Genomic DNA, 15,967 nt, shown 5'->3' on the forward strand with positions numbered 1-15,967 from the left:
CTAATGTATTTGTTCTTAATATAGAAGTTGCAGATTGAACCATCCACAAGTCAACAAGATCCCATAAATCAACAAGATCCACTTGAAGAAATCGATACTGCCATCAAACCTTCTCAGGCAAATAATTTAGTACACCATATCACCTCATTGTGCATATAAATCTAAAAATAAATAGATTTTACTTCAAGTGCTGCTTACAAATTCACGACAACTTATTTGTATTTTTATGATTCAGTGCGTGAAAGAAATAAATGACCAAAGTATTCAAGAAGACTATATGTCAGATAAAATTGTGGCAGCAACCATTTCTGAAATAACGAATGAGCCACCTATACAATTAGTTTCTCGTAAACTAAAGGCATATCTCTTCTGTATTGCTTGTTTTCATTTTGAACCTTTTTCAATCTAGAAATTGAATCATCCTTTTTTATTTTATGTAGGGTGTTGAAGAATGGGCTGCATTAAGAAATGCCAAGACAATAACAACCTCAACTAATTCAGAATTAGTCGGTTCATCACAAATGAGTGTGAGTTTAAACAATCTGATCATGAATTTAATGATTTCAAACCTTGATTCCTTTCTATAATAAAGCCAAGAATATCTTCCAATATAAATATATATAAACTTCATGAGGCTACTGATCTTACAAATACAATATATATTAATAATATCATTTGTTTATTTGAATATGTGTAGGAACAAGATGTTGTTGTTAGGGATTCTCTAGAAGCTGTTAAACTTGATGATGATAAAGGTGACGACTCTTTAGACAAATTTTCTCTTTATGTTATCTTATCACGTTATTGATTTTGATGTTGAACTTTCTTCCCTCCCACCTTTTGTTCAGTTTCTCTAAATGAAGATATTGTCATGAAAGTATTATACAATATTGGCCCGCCCAAAGCGTTTATTTATTGTCACAGATTTATACACAAATTTATACACGAAATCCTCTAGAATATACACAAATTTATGTATCACTTTCTAATTGAATATATACTTCATAAAAATGTATGAGATGCAGACAATTTGGATTCTCAAAAGAGATGATCTTAGTTGATTAGTGACTGACATTCTTTTTTTAAATAAGCAATTGGTATTAAAGGGAGCAAAAGGGATGCTCCACCTCAATACAAAGAGGAAAGCTCCTACCTCTCAAAACAGTCGAGAGGTCGAATATTCCAAAGATAAAAATTACAAACATACACCTTCTTTTGAAAAGAAGATATCCACCTCCAAGAGTTGAAGATGATCTCCGACATACATTCGGTGAAGCTAAAAGGCTCCTCTCTAAAGATCACCGCATTACGCTTTGACCAAATAGACCAAACCGTTGCTAGCCAAACGTTGGCCACTATCATTCTCTTATTTGAACACGGAATCTTCTCATAATTGTAGAAAAATCCTCAAAATCCTCGATAGACAAGAATTCAGATAAATCAAGCCACATAAACACCCTTCTCCAAATGCAATAAGAGGATTCACACCTGAAGAAAAGGTGAGTTAAATTTTCCTCCTTCTCCTTACATAAAGAACAAAAAGAATCCGTGCCTTCCACCAAAACGCCCCTGCTCACCAATTGATCCTTTGTAGCTAATCGATTATGGATAAACCTCCAACCGAACACTAAGATTTTTTAGGGAACTTTGCACTTCCAAAGAAAAGTTAAAGCCAATACCTTTTTTCTATCCAAAGGAGGACCGGAGAGAGAAGCCTTGAAGAAATAATAACAAGACTTAACGGAGAAAACTCCATTAGTAGTCAATGCCCACGAGAAGCTATCCTCACCCTTCTCCGTAACCGAGACACCACCTATAGCAGCCAACAAAGACTGCAAGTTGTCCGAAATCCGCTGACCATTACCTCTAGCAGAACTGTTTCCGCTTTGCTTGTTGTCCGCAGTGCTGTCAACAGCAACAACAACATTCACTAAATGCTGCTGGCCAACAAAGCGCGAAGCCACGGGCGTTGCGCTTGGAATAGCAACATAGGCAGTCCCTCTTTGCTGCCAGCCTTCGGTTTGGATAAATTCTGCCTCTTTGGCAGTCTCAGACCCTTCCCCAAACCAGCTTGCCAAATTCCATTGCCACTCGCCATCGACAAAAGCCCCCGCAAAGTTAATAGATACCATATGATTTTCAGACAAAGAGAAGAGCTCGGGAAAATCTTCCATCAAAGATTTTTGACCAGCCCACGAAGCATACCACAAAGGAGTGTGAACTCCATTACCAATTTTACACTTTAAAGCACTCGTAAAATGGTCGAAAAGAAGCCTCTCGTAATTGTCCGACTTAATTAAATCCCTTCACTAATGAGAATCTTTTTTGTTCAATATCGAGCTATCCCCTATCAAAACTTTTAGCTTTGGATTACCATATCTAGCTATTAACAAATATTTCCACACCGCCTCCTTATCCATAAGAATACGCCACTTCCATTTACTAAGTAATGCTACATTCATTTGTTACTATCAATCCCACCCCAAAGAAACTTACTTTGGATAGTTCTTATTTCTTGCAATACCTTCCGAGGAGCTTTGTAGACGGATAACGAATAAATGGGTATCGCGTTTAGAACCGAATTGACCAACTCCACCCTCCCCGCCATACTTAGAAATCTACCTCTCCAAACATTTAAACGATTCCTAAGCATCTCTATAAGATCCTTCCACATCGAGATTTTCCTAGGACTTTCTCCCACTCTTACTCCAAGAGACTTGAAAGGTAGAGAACCCACTTTGCAACACCAATGAGAAGCTCCTAGTGACTGACATTCTAGATACATCTTTACCATTCATTTCTTTTTTCTTCTTTTAATACTTAAGAAATTAAACTTGAAAAGTTTAAATAATTAAAGGATTTAAAGTAGAAATGTGCATGAATAAGTATTTTAAAATGTAAGGATTTACTGAGGTAATTGTATCCTAACTAGTAAAAACTTTATAAAAGTGATAAAATATTAACTATTAGGCATAGACGAAATTGGATCCTCTCCAACCCAATGCATGCGTCCATATATCATGCAAATAATCTAACAACCAATTGAGAGTCTCTTCCTTCTCTCTAACTTTCTGTGAACGTATTTTCCTATGTCACGTAATCGTGTTTCTTCTCAAGATAAAGAAGGGTGGAGAAGAGTAGGGTTGAAGGTGGGAAGGTTTTGTGATTCATGGAGGTGGGATGTTGCTGACGGCGGAGGGAGTAAGAAGAAGGGTTTGTCAACGAATTTTTTCATTACTGAGTTTGGCGAAAAATGGAAGGCGAGGGATCTTTTTTATGAACTCAAAGATCTATGGGAGATTGAAGAAGTAGTTATCCCCCCTAAAAGGGATAGACATGGAAGAAGATATGGATTTGTGCATTACATTAACGTTTTGAATGAAGATCTTTTAGCTACAAAGCTGGATAACATTATCCTTGAAGGGATGAAGTTGTATGCAAACTTACCAAGGTATAGCAGAATCCCTAGTGAGTCTGTTAGGCCTTTGCAAAAGCGTATGGTGCGGAAGTCTCCTATTTACAGTGGTATGGAGGGAGGGATTCATAGGAGGAATCTAGAAGGGAATGTAAACTGTAGAACCTTTGCTGAGGTTACTCAGAACAAGAACTTCAATCAAGTTGTGCATAGTTCTCAAAAATCTTTTTTGAAATCAATTTTTTTGGGCGGATGAAGAGAAGCAACACAGGTACGAGAAAGCTTACACTGGCTTTATAAAAGACCCGGGATCAGCTTCTTCTCTGAAACAATCTTTCCATGATGAAGGGATTTTCACGATCAGAGTAACATTGCTTGGACCTAACTTATGTATTCTTGAAGACTTGGTTTGTGGGGAGGTAGAGTCCTTCATCAAGGACATGAGAGAGTGGAGGGAACATTGGTTTAGTGACATACGACTGTGGAACCCATCTGATGTGGACTATGGGAGGTTAGTATGGTTAAGGATTTCGGGGATTCCTTGTCATGCTTGGGGAATGCGGTTCTTCCAATCCTTAGTCGAACAGAGAGGTTCTTTCATCAAGTGTGATGAACTGACAATGGCAAAGCTTAGGATGGATGAAGCTAGAGTCCTCATTATCACTGAACATGTTGGCCTGATAAACGATTCTGTTAAGGTCATCATTAAGGATGCTTCCTTCATTAATCATCTGAGAGAAGACCCCTCTTTTCGTATGGAGAATACTGTTAGAAACAAATCTCAGTGCGACTCTGAGTCTGAGTTTTCAGCCTCATCGGAGGATGCCGGCGTCGAAGCGTTGGAAGAAGACGGTGATGGTAGGGGAGTTTTCGAGGATGTTATCGTGTCAGGAAAAGGGGCTACTAGAGAATGGATAGTGACAAAGCAAGCTATGCATGCTCAAAAGGGTATAGGAGCAGTGTGTTCAGGTGCTGAACATCGCTTTATGCTAAGAAAGTCTAATAGTCAATCTTTCCCCAAAAAGCTTCCTTTTGTTATCTAGTGCATTAAATGTATACCATGATGAAGGGGAGTCAACCGAGGGAAGTTTGGTGAGAGAATCAGAAGAGAGAGAGTTTTCTGTGGATAAAGCTACTTCAGAAAGTGGGTCCGGAAATGGTTTAAAATTCAAAAGTTTAAGCCAAATTGGGCTGGGTTTGGTAGACACTAATGCTGGAGGCCCACTATCTTTCGATAAGGCTTGTAGGAAACTATCTTATTCTAAGTCCAAAAAGAAAGTTATGAAGAACGTTATGGACTTAGGAACCAAGGTAGACATTATTCCTTCCTACTTTGCGCGTATTGCCCCTCGCAATAGTGGAAGCTCCCAGCTCTCTTCTAGTTCGGCAGCTGCTAGCAGTAGGGAAGAGACTTCAGACATGTCAGGTACGTTCCGGTGTCACTCCCTCACTGATTCTGAAGTTCTTCGTTGTAATCATAGATTTTTGAATAGTTCCAAATCTGATATGGGGAGGAAAGTGTGGAAGGCCATAACTAAATTGGGGGTAGTTAGTAAGGTTGATGATGGCATGAGTGTTAAAATTGTGGAGGCTATGGAGTTAAGCGACAAGGAGGGAATGCGAGGTAAGAAGGCGACTCTTAATTTAGTTCCATAAATTTATTCTCTTACAATATTAGAGGTGGTGGGATCCCTTCTAAGAGAATGAGGGTCAGTTTTTTACTAAAGTCCAGTAAAATAGGCATTTGTTTTATCCAAGAAACAAAATTGCCTAACTTTGATGAAGATGTAGCTCGTTCTCTGTGGGGCAGTAAGGATGTGGGTGGACAACCAGTAATTCCTTGGGGGCTTCAGGTGGATTGGTTATCCTATGGGGAAGAGGAACCTTATCTTTAAACTACAGTTTTATTGGTCAAGGCTGTGTTGGTATAAACATTATGTGGAAAGGAGTCGGATATAATTTAGTAAATATCTATGCTCCTTGTAATGCGGCGGCAAGAAGAGAGTTATGGCGGAGTTTGGTGGAAAGGAAGCGAAGGAGTGGGAATGAAGAATGGTGTCTCGGGGGTGATTTCAATGAAGTTGTCTGCAAAGAGGAGAGATTGGGTGAAGGAGGTTATCATAGTAGAAGAAATATGGAGGAGTTCAGTGGCTTCATCGAAGATATGGACCTCATTGATATTCCTTACGTGGGCGGTTGATTCACGTGGTTCAAAGGAAACAACAAGGCTATGAGTAGACTAGATAGATTCTTGCTTTCTAGTAAGTTGATTGAAGAGTGGTGTGTGATTGATCAAAGAGTGGGGGCTAGAGACATCTCGGATCACTCTCCTATTTGGCTTAACTCCGGGAAAATTGATTGGGGGCCTAAGCCTTTTAGGTTCAACAACGCTTGGTTTAAACACAATGATTTCAAATCCTTTTTTGCCAATGAATGGTCCAAAATGAAGGTGGGAGGTAGAGGATATTTCGTTTTGTACGAGAAACTCAAGAGGCTAAAAATTCGTCTTAAAGATTGGAATTGGGAAGTCTTCGGGTGGATTGACTTGAAGGTCTCTAAAGAGGTGGAAATCCTTAATGATATAGGCAATAAGTTGGTGGAGAACTATGGAGGGGAGATAGAGGCTTTAGTTGAAGATAGAAGAGAAATTTCAAGAGAGTTGTGGAATTGTTTAAATGCTTAGGAAAGTATGCTTAGATTGAAATTTAGGCAACTTTGGTTGAAGGATGGAGACAAAAATACCCAGTTTTTTCACAATTCTTTAAAGGAGCGGTATAGGAGGAATGCTATTACTCTTTTAGAAGGTCGTAACGGTAGGGTGGAAGGTGTGGAAGAGATAAAAGAGGAGGTCAAGACTCACTTTGAAAGGTTTTTTAAAGAAGAAGATCTAAGTAGAGCGACGCCAGAAGGTCTATTCTTTAATTCCCTAAGTGATAGTGATAGAGAGTGGATTGAAAGACCGTTTACGGAGGAGGAGGTGAAGCTTGCTATATTGTCGTGCGATGGTAATAAAAGTGCCGGTCAAGATGGATATTCGTTAGAATTTTTCCAACAATTTTGGGAAGTCATCAAGGAGGATATTTTGAGATTTTTCTCGGATTTCTTTGAAAGGGCTCGACTTACTATACTTTGTACCTCTTCTTTCATCACTCTTTTTCCGAAAATTAATAATCCTCAAGTGTTAAACGAATATAGACCTATATGTCTTTTGGGAAGTTTGTATAAGATTATAGCAAAGCTTTTAGCTTCAAGGCTAAGGGTTGTCATAGGGAAGTTGGTGTCGAAGAATCAAACGGCTTTTGTTCTGGGTAGATGCATAGCGGACGATGTGCTTGTTGTTAACAAGGTCTTAGATTATGCAAAGCGTTTCTAAAAATGTTGTGTCGTCTTGAAGGTGGACTTTGAGAAAGCTTATGATAGCCTTAGTTGGAACTTCTTGAGATACGTCTTAAAAAAGATGGGTTACGGTCCTCGTTGGTTGAGTTGGATAGAAGGGTGTATTTTTTCTAGTCACATGTCCGTCTTCGTAAATGGAAGTACCACAAGGGACTTTAAGGTAGAGAAAGGTCTTCTCCAAGGTGATCCTATCTATCCGTTCTTGTTTGTTTTGGCAACGGAGGTTCTTACGGGTCTTATGAGGAAAGCTACCGATATTGGCGATTTTAAGGGGTTCAAGTTTAATGAAGATGTGGAAGTAAATTTGTTACAATTTGCAGACGACACCATTATTATTGGGGAGGGTGATACCGCGAATATTTGGAGTGTGATGTTTATCCTTAGAGCCTTTGAGTTGATGTCTGGTTTAAAATTAACTTCCATAAAAGCAATCTTTATGGAGTTAATGCTGGGGGCTGGTTTTTAGAAGCGGCATCTTCCTTCCTCTCTTGCAAAATTGATTCTATCCATTTTAAATTTCTTGGAGTGAAGGTGGGGTCGAATCCCCGGAAGGCTACTATGTGGAGCGACTTAATTACTCTCTTGAAAAGGAGGTTGGCGGTGTGGAGAGGTAAGTATCTCAATGTAGCGGGCCGGGTTGTGCTGATAAATTCGGTTCTAAATTCTATCCCTATTTATACTCTGTCCATTTACAAATCGCTGATGAGAGTGTTGAATGAGATTCGCAAAATCCAAAGTAATTTTCTTTGGAATGGTTTTGACATAAAGAGGTCGATTCATTGGGTGAGTTGGGACATCGTCTGTAAAACTCGGGAGGAAGGAGGCCTTGGTGTTAAAAATGTAGAGATAATGAATGCGGCATTGATAAATAAATGGAAGTGGAGGATTTTGACGGAAAATGATGCGGTGTGGAGTGATATCCTTAAATATAGATATGATAATCCGGCTCTAAAAGTTCTTATTGCTGATATTAGTGTGGTGAACAACAAAGACTCTATTTGGTGGAGAGATTTATTGTTGTCGGACAACTACTTACTGCTTTCGGAGAACAATTTTACAGGGGCTGTTAATTGTTTGGTGGGAAACGGTGTGAGCATACCATTTTGGTACGCTAGATGGGCAGGAAACAAATCACTTATGGAGGCCTTTCATATGTTATTTGCTGCTGCTGAAGCTGATTTTCTAGGAGTGTCGGATGCTGGGCTGTTTTCAGTTGCTGGCTGGGAGTGGAAGCCTAGAAATCTACTTCATGAGAGTACCGTTTTATCTCCCTTGCTACTGCAGAATTTTGCAGCGACGCTGCAACAGGTCTGTGTGCAGGAAAACAGTCCGGACGAGTTTGTTTGGAATAGATAAGTGGATGGAAATTTTACTGTGAAATCCTGTTATGATTTTTTTAGGGAGAAGCTCACTGGCTCAGCCCTCAATCCGATCATTATTAGAGCCACTCAACATCTTTGGAAGTTAAAAGTTCTGGCTAAAATTCATTATTTCGGGTGGAGAGTGATTCTTAATAGAATTGCTACAAAAGATCAATTGCTCAAAAGGGGAATTTTGGCGGATACCGGTGATTTAGGGTGTGTATTTTGCTCGGAGGAGGAGGAGAATTTACCGCATTTGGTTGGCCTTTGCAAAATCGCTTCTTGTATATGGCGGAAATTTTTCGATTGGATTGGTTTTGATACTGAGCTATCGTTGGGGGAGTTTCAAAGGTTTTTGACCATTGTGATAAGGTGCGGAATTTATCAAAGAGAGCTACTGTTGGCGTCATTTGGCTAGCTACTATTTGGAGCTTATGGTTGCGGCGCAATGCGATTATCTTTGAAGGGGGGACGTTTATCTTTGATGATTGTTTAACGGAGATTGTCCTAATCGCTTGGAAGTGGTTATGTTCTTTTTATAAGATTGTTCATAATTGTAATTTCCATGTTTGGAATATCCTACCCCTCCTTTGTTTTGAGGCGTAGGGGCTTTCCGTTTGTTTTGGGCGGAGTATCCCTTATACTCTCTTCAATAGTATCGTTGCTTATATATATATATATATATATATATATATATATATATATATATATATATATATATATATATATATATATATATATATATATATATATATATATATATATATATATATATATATATGGCTTATAATCTAATAATTTTAATAAAAATTATTTTTCTGTAGATTTTCAAAGTGCTGAAACCAACAAAGATATTGATGTCAGTGTTGAGGTCGAAGTTGGAGCAGCATCAAGACACGAGTTGACTTCTTCACAGGTTAATATAAATCTATTTATTCTAGCTACCGACATATGAATACTATCACAAGGAAAAAGTCTTTCAATCAATATGTTTTCTGTGCTGATAAAAATAAACAAACACCCGAGGCAGGACATGAATTTGTTGAAAATGCTTCTAATTTAGAGCAACCATCATTAACAATAATACCATCAAAACTAATTTTCCGACCATGTTGAATTCCCTTCGATATTCCTATACATAATACTCATTCAATAATCTAAGACCTTTCTAAGTAATTTATGTTATTAATTATTAGTTTTATATCATTAATGCATTTTTTCTTATTTTAGCAGTCCGAGAAAGAACAACAAACAAGTCAACAATATCTAATAAGCGAACAAAATCCACTTGGAGAAATCGATAATACTGTCAATCTTTCTCAGGCAAATAATTTATTACAGTATCACCTCATTGTGCATATAAATCTAAATGTATAAATATATTTTACTTCAAGTGCTTCTTAAAAATTTAATAGAGCTTATTTACATTTCTCCGTTAACAGCGTTTGGAAGAAACAAATTATCAAAGTATCAAAGAGGAATCTCCTAAACTAAAGGCATCTCCTTTATATTACATCCTTTTTTTTTTACTCTTTTTGAATTCGGGAATTGAATTATACCACCAACTTAGACAACTTTTTTATTTAATACAGGGTGTTGAAGAAGGAATTGCATTAACAAATGCGAAGACAGAAACAACCTCAACTCATTTGGAATTAGTCGGTTCATCACAAGTGAAAGTGAGTTTATAGAATCTAATCAAACTTTTCATGTTTTCAAACATTGATTCTTTTGATTTTTGTATTTGTTCTTATTACTAAGTTCGTTATCTGGCCCATTTATTACTTCTTAGTGTAAATCATCTTCGCATGTGAGTTTATAGTATGTTACTGGGTTTTCTTAATATTAAGACTTAATTTTTATTTTTATTTGAATTTGTGTAGGAAGAAGGTGATAGCCAAATAGTCTTGAATTCTATTTCCATTGCAACGAGAGAGACCAATGATAAAGGTGATGTCTCTTTGAGTATATTTTCTCTTCTTTTAAAAGTCATTACTCTTTTGATTTTGAACTATTTCCCATCCCAACATTTGTTTAGTTTCTTTAAATGATGATGTTGCCGGGAAAGTAACCTCGATTGAACACCAATTTTCAAAGGAAGATGATATAATAGTTTCAAAAGAAAGTCCCTTTTCTATTGCATCTAAAGGTAATTTTATTGTTTAATTTTATTTTTAATTAACTTAGGTTTGTTCAAGTAGGCTTACTTATTCCTTTCTATATTATCAGGGGACCCTTCTCAAAAAGTAGAGGAGTTAAGTTCTTCTTTGCTTGTCACAAGGGAGCTTGAGCAACTAGTCTCCAAGAAGTATCTGGATAATGAGAACTTGTCTTTGTTGATTGATTTCCTTGCTAAGCATCCTTCTGTTCTTTTAAAGGACAATTCACTTAGTAATAGATACAAGGGTTATGCCTACACCTGCCTAGCCGAGCTATTGAAATTTCTCCAAAGCCATAGTGTATTGGATGTGTCAGTGTCAGGTGCAAGCCACTTCGAATTTGTTGAATTATTACAAGATGTACGCAGATTTCCTTTTGATAAGGAATGGTTGAATGATGTCGAAAAGCGCATTTTGTTTCCTGGTTTACAAATCTCTCAAGCTGCATTGCAAAAGTTGTTGGACTCAAAGCACATCTTGAATGAACATGTGAAGGATCTGAAGCAACAATTGACTTCCTCTGAAGCTGTTTTGGAGAGTATCACTCAACAAGAGACACAAATTTTAGAAACTCAGGCTGCTTTAAGTCATCCTATCGGCTATTAAGCTATTTCCTACATTTCTTCAATGCCAAAATTACTGTTGGAGCTTTTATTGATTTGGTTATTTGCGTTTAAATCATTGTTTGAATCATTGTCGTATCTCTGCACTCTTTTTTCCTTCATCAAGGTTTTATCCCACATGGTTTTACTTGATAAGATTTATAATGAGGCAGAAAGTTATCTTAGATTGAGTTTTGTATCTTTCTTATTTCATTTTTATTAATATATTTCATCATACTTTTCAGATATTATTTTTGGATGTCAATCTAATAGGAATGTCTTAGTCATTACCTTTTTAATCTTTTGTTGAAAAATAAAAACTAAATTATTTTGAACATTCTCAGGCTAACTTTTTTGCTGTTATAACATCTATAATTTATTTTAACTTCTTTTTATATCAATGGCCAAGTGAAAATTGGAGTATGAGCTGACTTTGAAATTGTACTAAACTCATTTATATACACTAGCAAAAAATTCTTTAGAATATATACAAATGTATACATCACTAATATTGTAGTACTTAATGACCTACCAAGCCTCTTCCACAATCAGGGAATTCTATTTCAGGCGGCAAAAAATCGTTTAGTACGAAATTGTCAAAATCTTTCTTTGACTTCAGCCTCAGAAAGGTACAAACTATACTCAATACTTTTATTAACAAATAACATATGGTTATGCAGTGTTTGTAAAATATTTTGAAAATTTATGTTAATTTGTTGTAACTCTTATGTGAATTTTTGAAAGTGTGTATAGTCACATGCACACTACTACAAATTTTTTGAAATACAAATAGATTTATATGTCACTTTCTTTATGAATATATAGTTTTTCAAATTATTTGAGATCCTTATTCATTTAACGACCGACTTTCTTTATACATAAGTCAAAACTTGAGAAATTTTTTCCCTTGATTTTTTCTCCTAAAACTTTTTTTTTGAGTAATCAAGAATCAATAAAAGAGAAATTTTTTTCCTTGATTTTATCTCCTAAAACTTTTTTTTTTGAGTAATCAAGAATCAATAAAAGGGAGAACAAAGGGTTCTCCAACCTGTTTACACAAAAAGCGGTCAAACTCCCCAAAAAAAGAGAAAATACCAACCAATTTTAGTTACAAAAGGAACAATAAAGGATCCTTAATGAAATCGTAAAAACTATAATTGGACTTAGAATTTTCTCCCAAAAAGGACCACTTCCAAGCAAGCATCTTTACATTCCACACCGTATTATCAACATTCCAACCGTCATTCCGGAAACAAATACCGTTCCGAATTAACCAAATCGACTACGTGGTTGCCATCCAAATAAGGCCCCACTTACCTTCCCTAACGTTGTTGTCTTTACAAAATCTATACCAATCCAAAAAATTAGCTAAACAATCCTCCTCCTTTCCTACCGGTTTACCTACCCAAATCGCAATATCGTTTCAAATTAAATCCACCACTTTACAATTAAAGAAGGAGTGATTTCTACTTTCCAAATCCGCCTCACAAAAAGAACAACTTAAAGAGTTTAAAGGAATAGGAATACCTCTAATCGTCTATAGATCTTTAGTCGGTAATCTATTAACAAAAAGTCTCCGCCCAAAAATCCTTATTTTAAAAGGAACCTCCATCTTCCAAATTTTGGCCACCAACTCTTCATTTTTATTACACAGACCAAACGGAGTACGAAAAGAAGCATAATAATTGTAACAAGAAGCTATTGAAAACTCACCTCCTTTAGTCCCTTGCCAATAAACTTTGTCCCCCTTATCCGGTACATTTGCAACCGTCGGTAATTTCGATCGAAGAGAAGAAATCAAAAGAAGAATGTCGGGTGTCAAAAAACAAAGTTTGATACCAAAATCACCCTAACACCACACTCCATTATGCCACCCTCCCATCCCTCCCATCGAAACCTTCTTAAGACAAGACAATAAAAAGAGATCCGGATAATCATACCTTAAAGTAGTACCTTCCATCCATCTAGCTTCCCAAAAAGGGGTTGAAAAACCGTTACCAATCTCGAACTTGCAATAATCCGCCATTGGATCTTTACGAGTCGACGTACCAATGTTGATTAAATCCTTCCACCACAAAGACTTGGATAAAGATTAATTCGCCTTAGAATCCCTACAATACACCTCCGTAGAAATGTCTCCATACCGGGCTCTTAATACCTCGTACCACAAATTATCGTTTCCTTTAAGAATTCTCCACCTCCATTTATTAAGAAGCGCAAGCTTAAAGTCCAACACATTCTTAATACCCAAACCTCCCATTTCTTTAGATAGACACACCTTTTTCCAACTCACTCAATGAATCTTTTTTTTATCCTCGACACCACCCCACAAAAAATTACCTTGAAGTCGCGAAAACTCCTTGGCCACCTTCTTCGACATCTTGTAAAAAGACATGGTGAAAATAGATAAAGAACAAAGAATAGATTTCAAGAATGTTATCCTACCTCCAATGTTCAAGAAGCGATTTTTCCATCTAGAAAAGTGATTCCTCATTTTAATGAGGAGAGGATCCCAAGAGGAGGACTTCCTAGGATTGGCTCCAATATTAATACCAAGAAATTTGAAATAACTATCTTCCACCCTACAAGAGAGAACATGCTCCGCCGCTTCCAAAAAAAATGATTAGTGTTGATTCCAATCAATTTGCTCTTGTGATAATTAATATCAAGACCCGACACCTCTTCAAAAGCCTTCAAAACCGCCTTGATAGCCCACACATGCTTCCAATTCCCTTCCCCGAACAACAAAGCGTCATCCGCAAATTGAAGAATATCAACCACACATCTACCATTTCCTTTTGATTGTACGAAAGAGACCATAGCTTTATCTAATCCACCTACTCTTGAAGCGGAGGCACAAAAGAACAAGGGCAGGAAAAAGAAAAGCATTCATTTAAAATCCTTGCTAGAAGTTGGTGGGCCCAAACTTTCAACTAGGCCCATTAGGAAGATAAAAAAAATATCCTTTTGTTTGAAGTTGGGCCAGTCTGACGAAATAGAAGAAAGCCCAAGTAATTCTTCTCTCGTGAAGAATAACTCTCTGCCTATTTCTTCTCCTTATTCCATTAGAACCGGAGCGGTCTCTCCATCTTTCGGCAATCACCAACCTGATGATTCAGATATTGCTAGATGCAACTTCAAGACTCTCTCTAACTTTGGCCCTGCTTGCGATCTAAAATTATGTGATGTTATAGCCAAGATTGGGGTAGGGAAGGGAAACTCCAAAAGCGACTTGCAAAACAAATTTGAAAGGTTGCAGGCTGAGTGGACGAGGGCAAAGGAAGGAAGGAAGGCGCAACTGAATTGTTTCAAATGATTGTTGGGAGCTTTAACATTAGGGGAGGTGGGAGCTCTGTTAAACGGAAAAGAATTAAGAGCAATATTTCCAAAGGCAGGGAAGATTTTTTCCTTATTCAAGAAACTAAGCTGAATGTTGTTTCTGATGTTATAGCTAGGAGTTTATGGGGTCTGACTGACATGGAGTTTTTCTATGATGGAGCTGATAGTTTTGTGGGGGGGTGGGGGGGGGGGGGGGGGGGAGGGGCTTATTGTCTAATGGTCATTCTATTTCTTTTTGGCACGCTCTTTGGTTGGAAAAGGGTATTTTAAAGGACATCTTTCAAAATATTTATAGCATTTCTCACTTGCAAGATGCGTCAATTGGAGCTATGGGAGGTTGGATAGATGGGAGGTGGCTTTGGGGTGATTTAGGCATATCATTGCCTACAGTTTTTGATGCGGAAGCAGCCCCCGGTTCAGCCATTTCGGCCGTTGTTACTTCGTCTCCCGTGCTGGCAGCAAGTTGGGCGGAGTTGGTTTAGCTCTTGAGCGATGTCATGGTCACGGTTAACCAACCGGATGAGGCTTTTTGGAAGCACGATGGCGATGGAGCTTTTTCGGTTTCTTCTTGTTACCATCTTTTGTGTAGGAAATTTATTCCTTTCGGTTCGGCAAATTGCTTTGATTCCGCTTTTGTAGCTATATGGAAGGTTAATGTTCCTTTAAAGATTAAAGCGTTCGGATGGAGAAGCTTCCTCAACAAAATTCCTACCAAAGACGCACTTTTGTACCGAGGTATTCTTAACTCTTCTTCGAATTTAGAATGTGTTATTTGTAAGAACTTTTCTTAGACTTTGCAACATTCCTTCTTGCTTTGCCGTAACACCGCTACTGTTTGGATGAAAATGTCAGATTGGATAGGAATGAGTTTCATTAACTTCCTTGACTTTAAGGAGAGTTTTTTGTATTGGACCTCCTTTTGTCGCGTTAAGAAAGTTAAAAGAGGAAAAGAGGGAGTTATTTGGCTAGCTATTCTTTGGAGTATTTGGTTGCATAGGAATGATATAGTGTTTAACAATTCATCTTGGAATTCTAGAGATGTGGTGTGTAATTTTTTTTTTTTTAATAAGCAATGGAATTAAGAGAGCAAAAGGGATGCTACTCCCCAATACAAGAAGATTACAACGAAAAACAAATAAAGGTTGAGTGTTCCAACCGAAAAAATTACAAACCGGCACCTTCTTACAGAAAGAACCTAACCAATGCCACGACGAAATAGTAATCTCCGACATACACTCTATGAAACTAAAGGACTCATCTTTGAATATAATGGCATTGCGCTTGTTCCACAAAGTCCAAATCGTTGCAATAACCCATTGTTTTACTTAAGTTAGAAAACAATTGGTGTGTAATTTTCTTTGTTGGATTGTTGCCTTTGTAATTTGGTTCGTTGGTTTAATATATTTTTTTATTTAAAAAAAAAAAATTATTGACTCAAAAAGAGAAACACAAAATTGGGCATGCTAAAAATCTTACAACAACTCCATTAGATTCTAATGCTAATTAGGAGAATCATTAATGTCTAGTTTTACAAGACCAAAAATGCACTTAAAAGTAGTGCAAGAATCATTCTCTTTATCCTGGCTACTTGAATTGCATCAATACTTGAATTGCAGTGAACGTTAACTTAATCTCTTTATTGCATCAATACCTTTAGTGCACAATTGAAAATAGAATTCGATGAGAGAGAAAGAA

General features: G+C 37.2%; 1 protein-coding gene across 5 annotated transcripts in view; it reads left to right on the plus strand.

The window, feature by feature from the left end:
- Nucleotides 1–11,544, plus strand: part of LOC131635882 (uncharacterized) — a 34,649-nt gene extending 23,105 nt beyond the window's left edge. For 2 of the 5 annotated variants that reach the window (XM_058906514.1, XM_058906515.1), the window contains 11 exons: nt 25–117; nt 236–358; nt 441–527; nt 698–755; nt 8,997–9,088; nt 9,403–9,495; nt 9,615–9,668; nt 9,765–9,851; nt 10,056–10,122; nt 10,211–10,321; nt 10,402–11,543. In XM_058906514.1, coding sequence (XP_058762497.1) covers nt 25–117; nt 236–358; nt 441–527; nt 698–755; nt 8,997–9,088; nt 9,403–9,495; nt 9,615–9,668; nt 9,765–9,851; nt 10,056–10,122; nt 10,211–10,321; nt 10,402–10,937 — 1,401 coding nt within the window. In that variant the 3' untranslated portion in view covers nt 10,938–11,543. Of the gene's footprint in view, nt 1–24; nt 118–235; nt 359–440; nt 528–697; nt 756–8,996; nt 9,089–9,402; nt 9,496–9,614; nt 9,669–9,764; nt 9,852–10,055; nt 10,123–10,210; nt 10,322–10,401 lie in introns of all 5 variants that reach the window. The other 3 variants (XM_058906516.1, XM_058906517.1, XM_058906519.1) reach the window with 3 other exon arrangements.
- Nucleotides 11,545–15,967: the final 4,423 nt, after the last annotated feature.

This window comes from Vicia villosa, unplaced genomic scaffold (assembly GCF_029867415.1).
Source record: "Vicia villosa cultivar HV-30 ecotype Madison, WI unplaced genomic scaffold, Vvil1.0 ctg.001583F_1_1, whole genome shotgun sequence".
Lineage (NCBI taxonomy): Eukaryota > Viridiplantae > Streptophyta > Magnoliopsida > Fabales > Fabaceae > Vicia > Vicia villosa.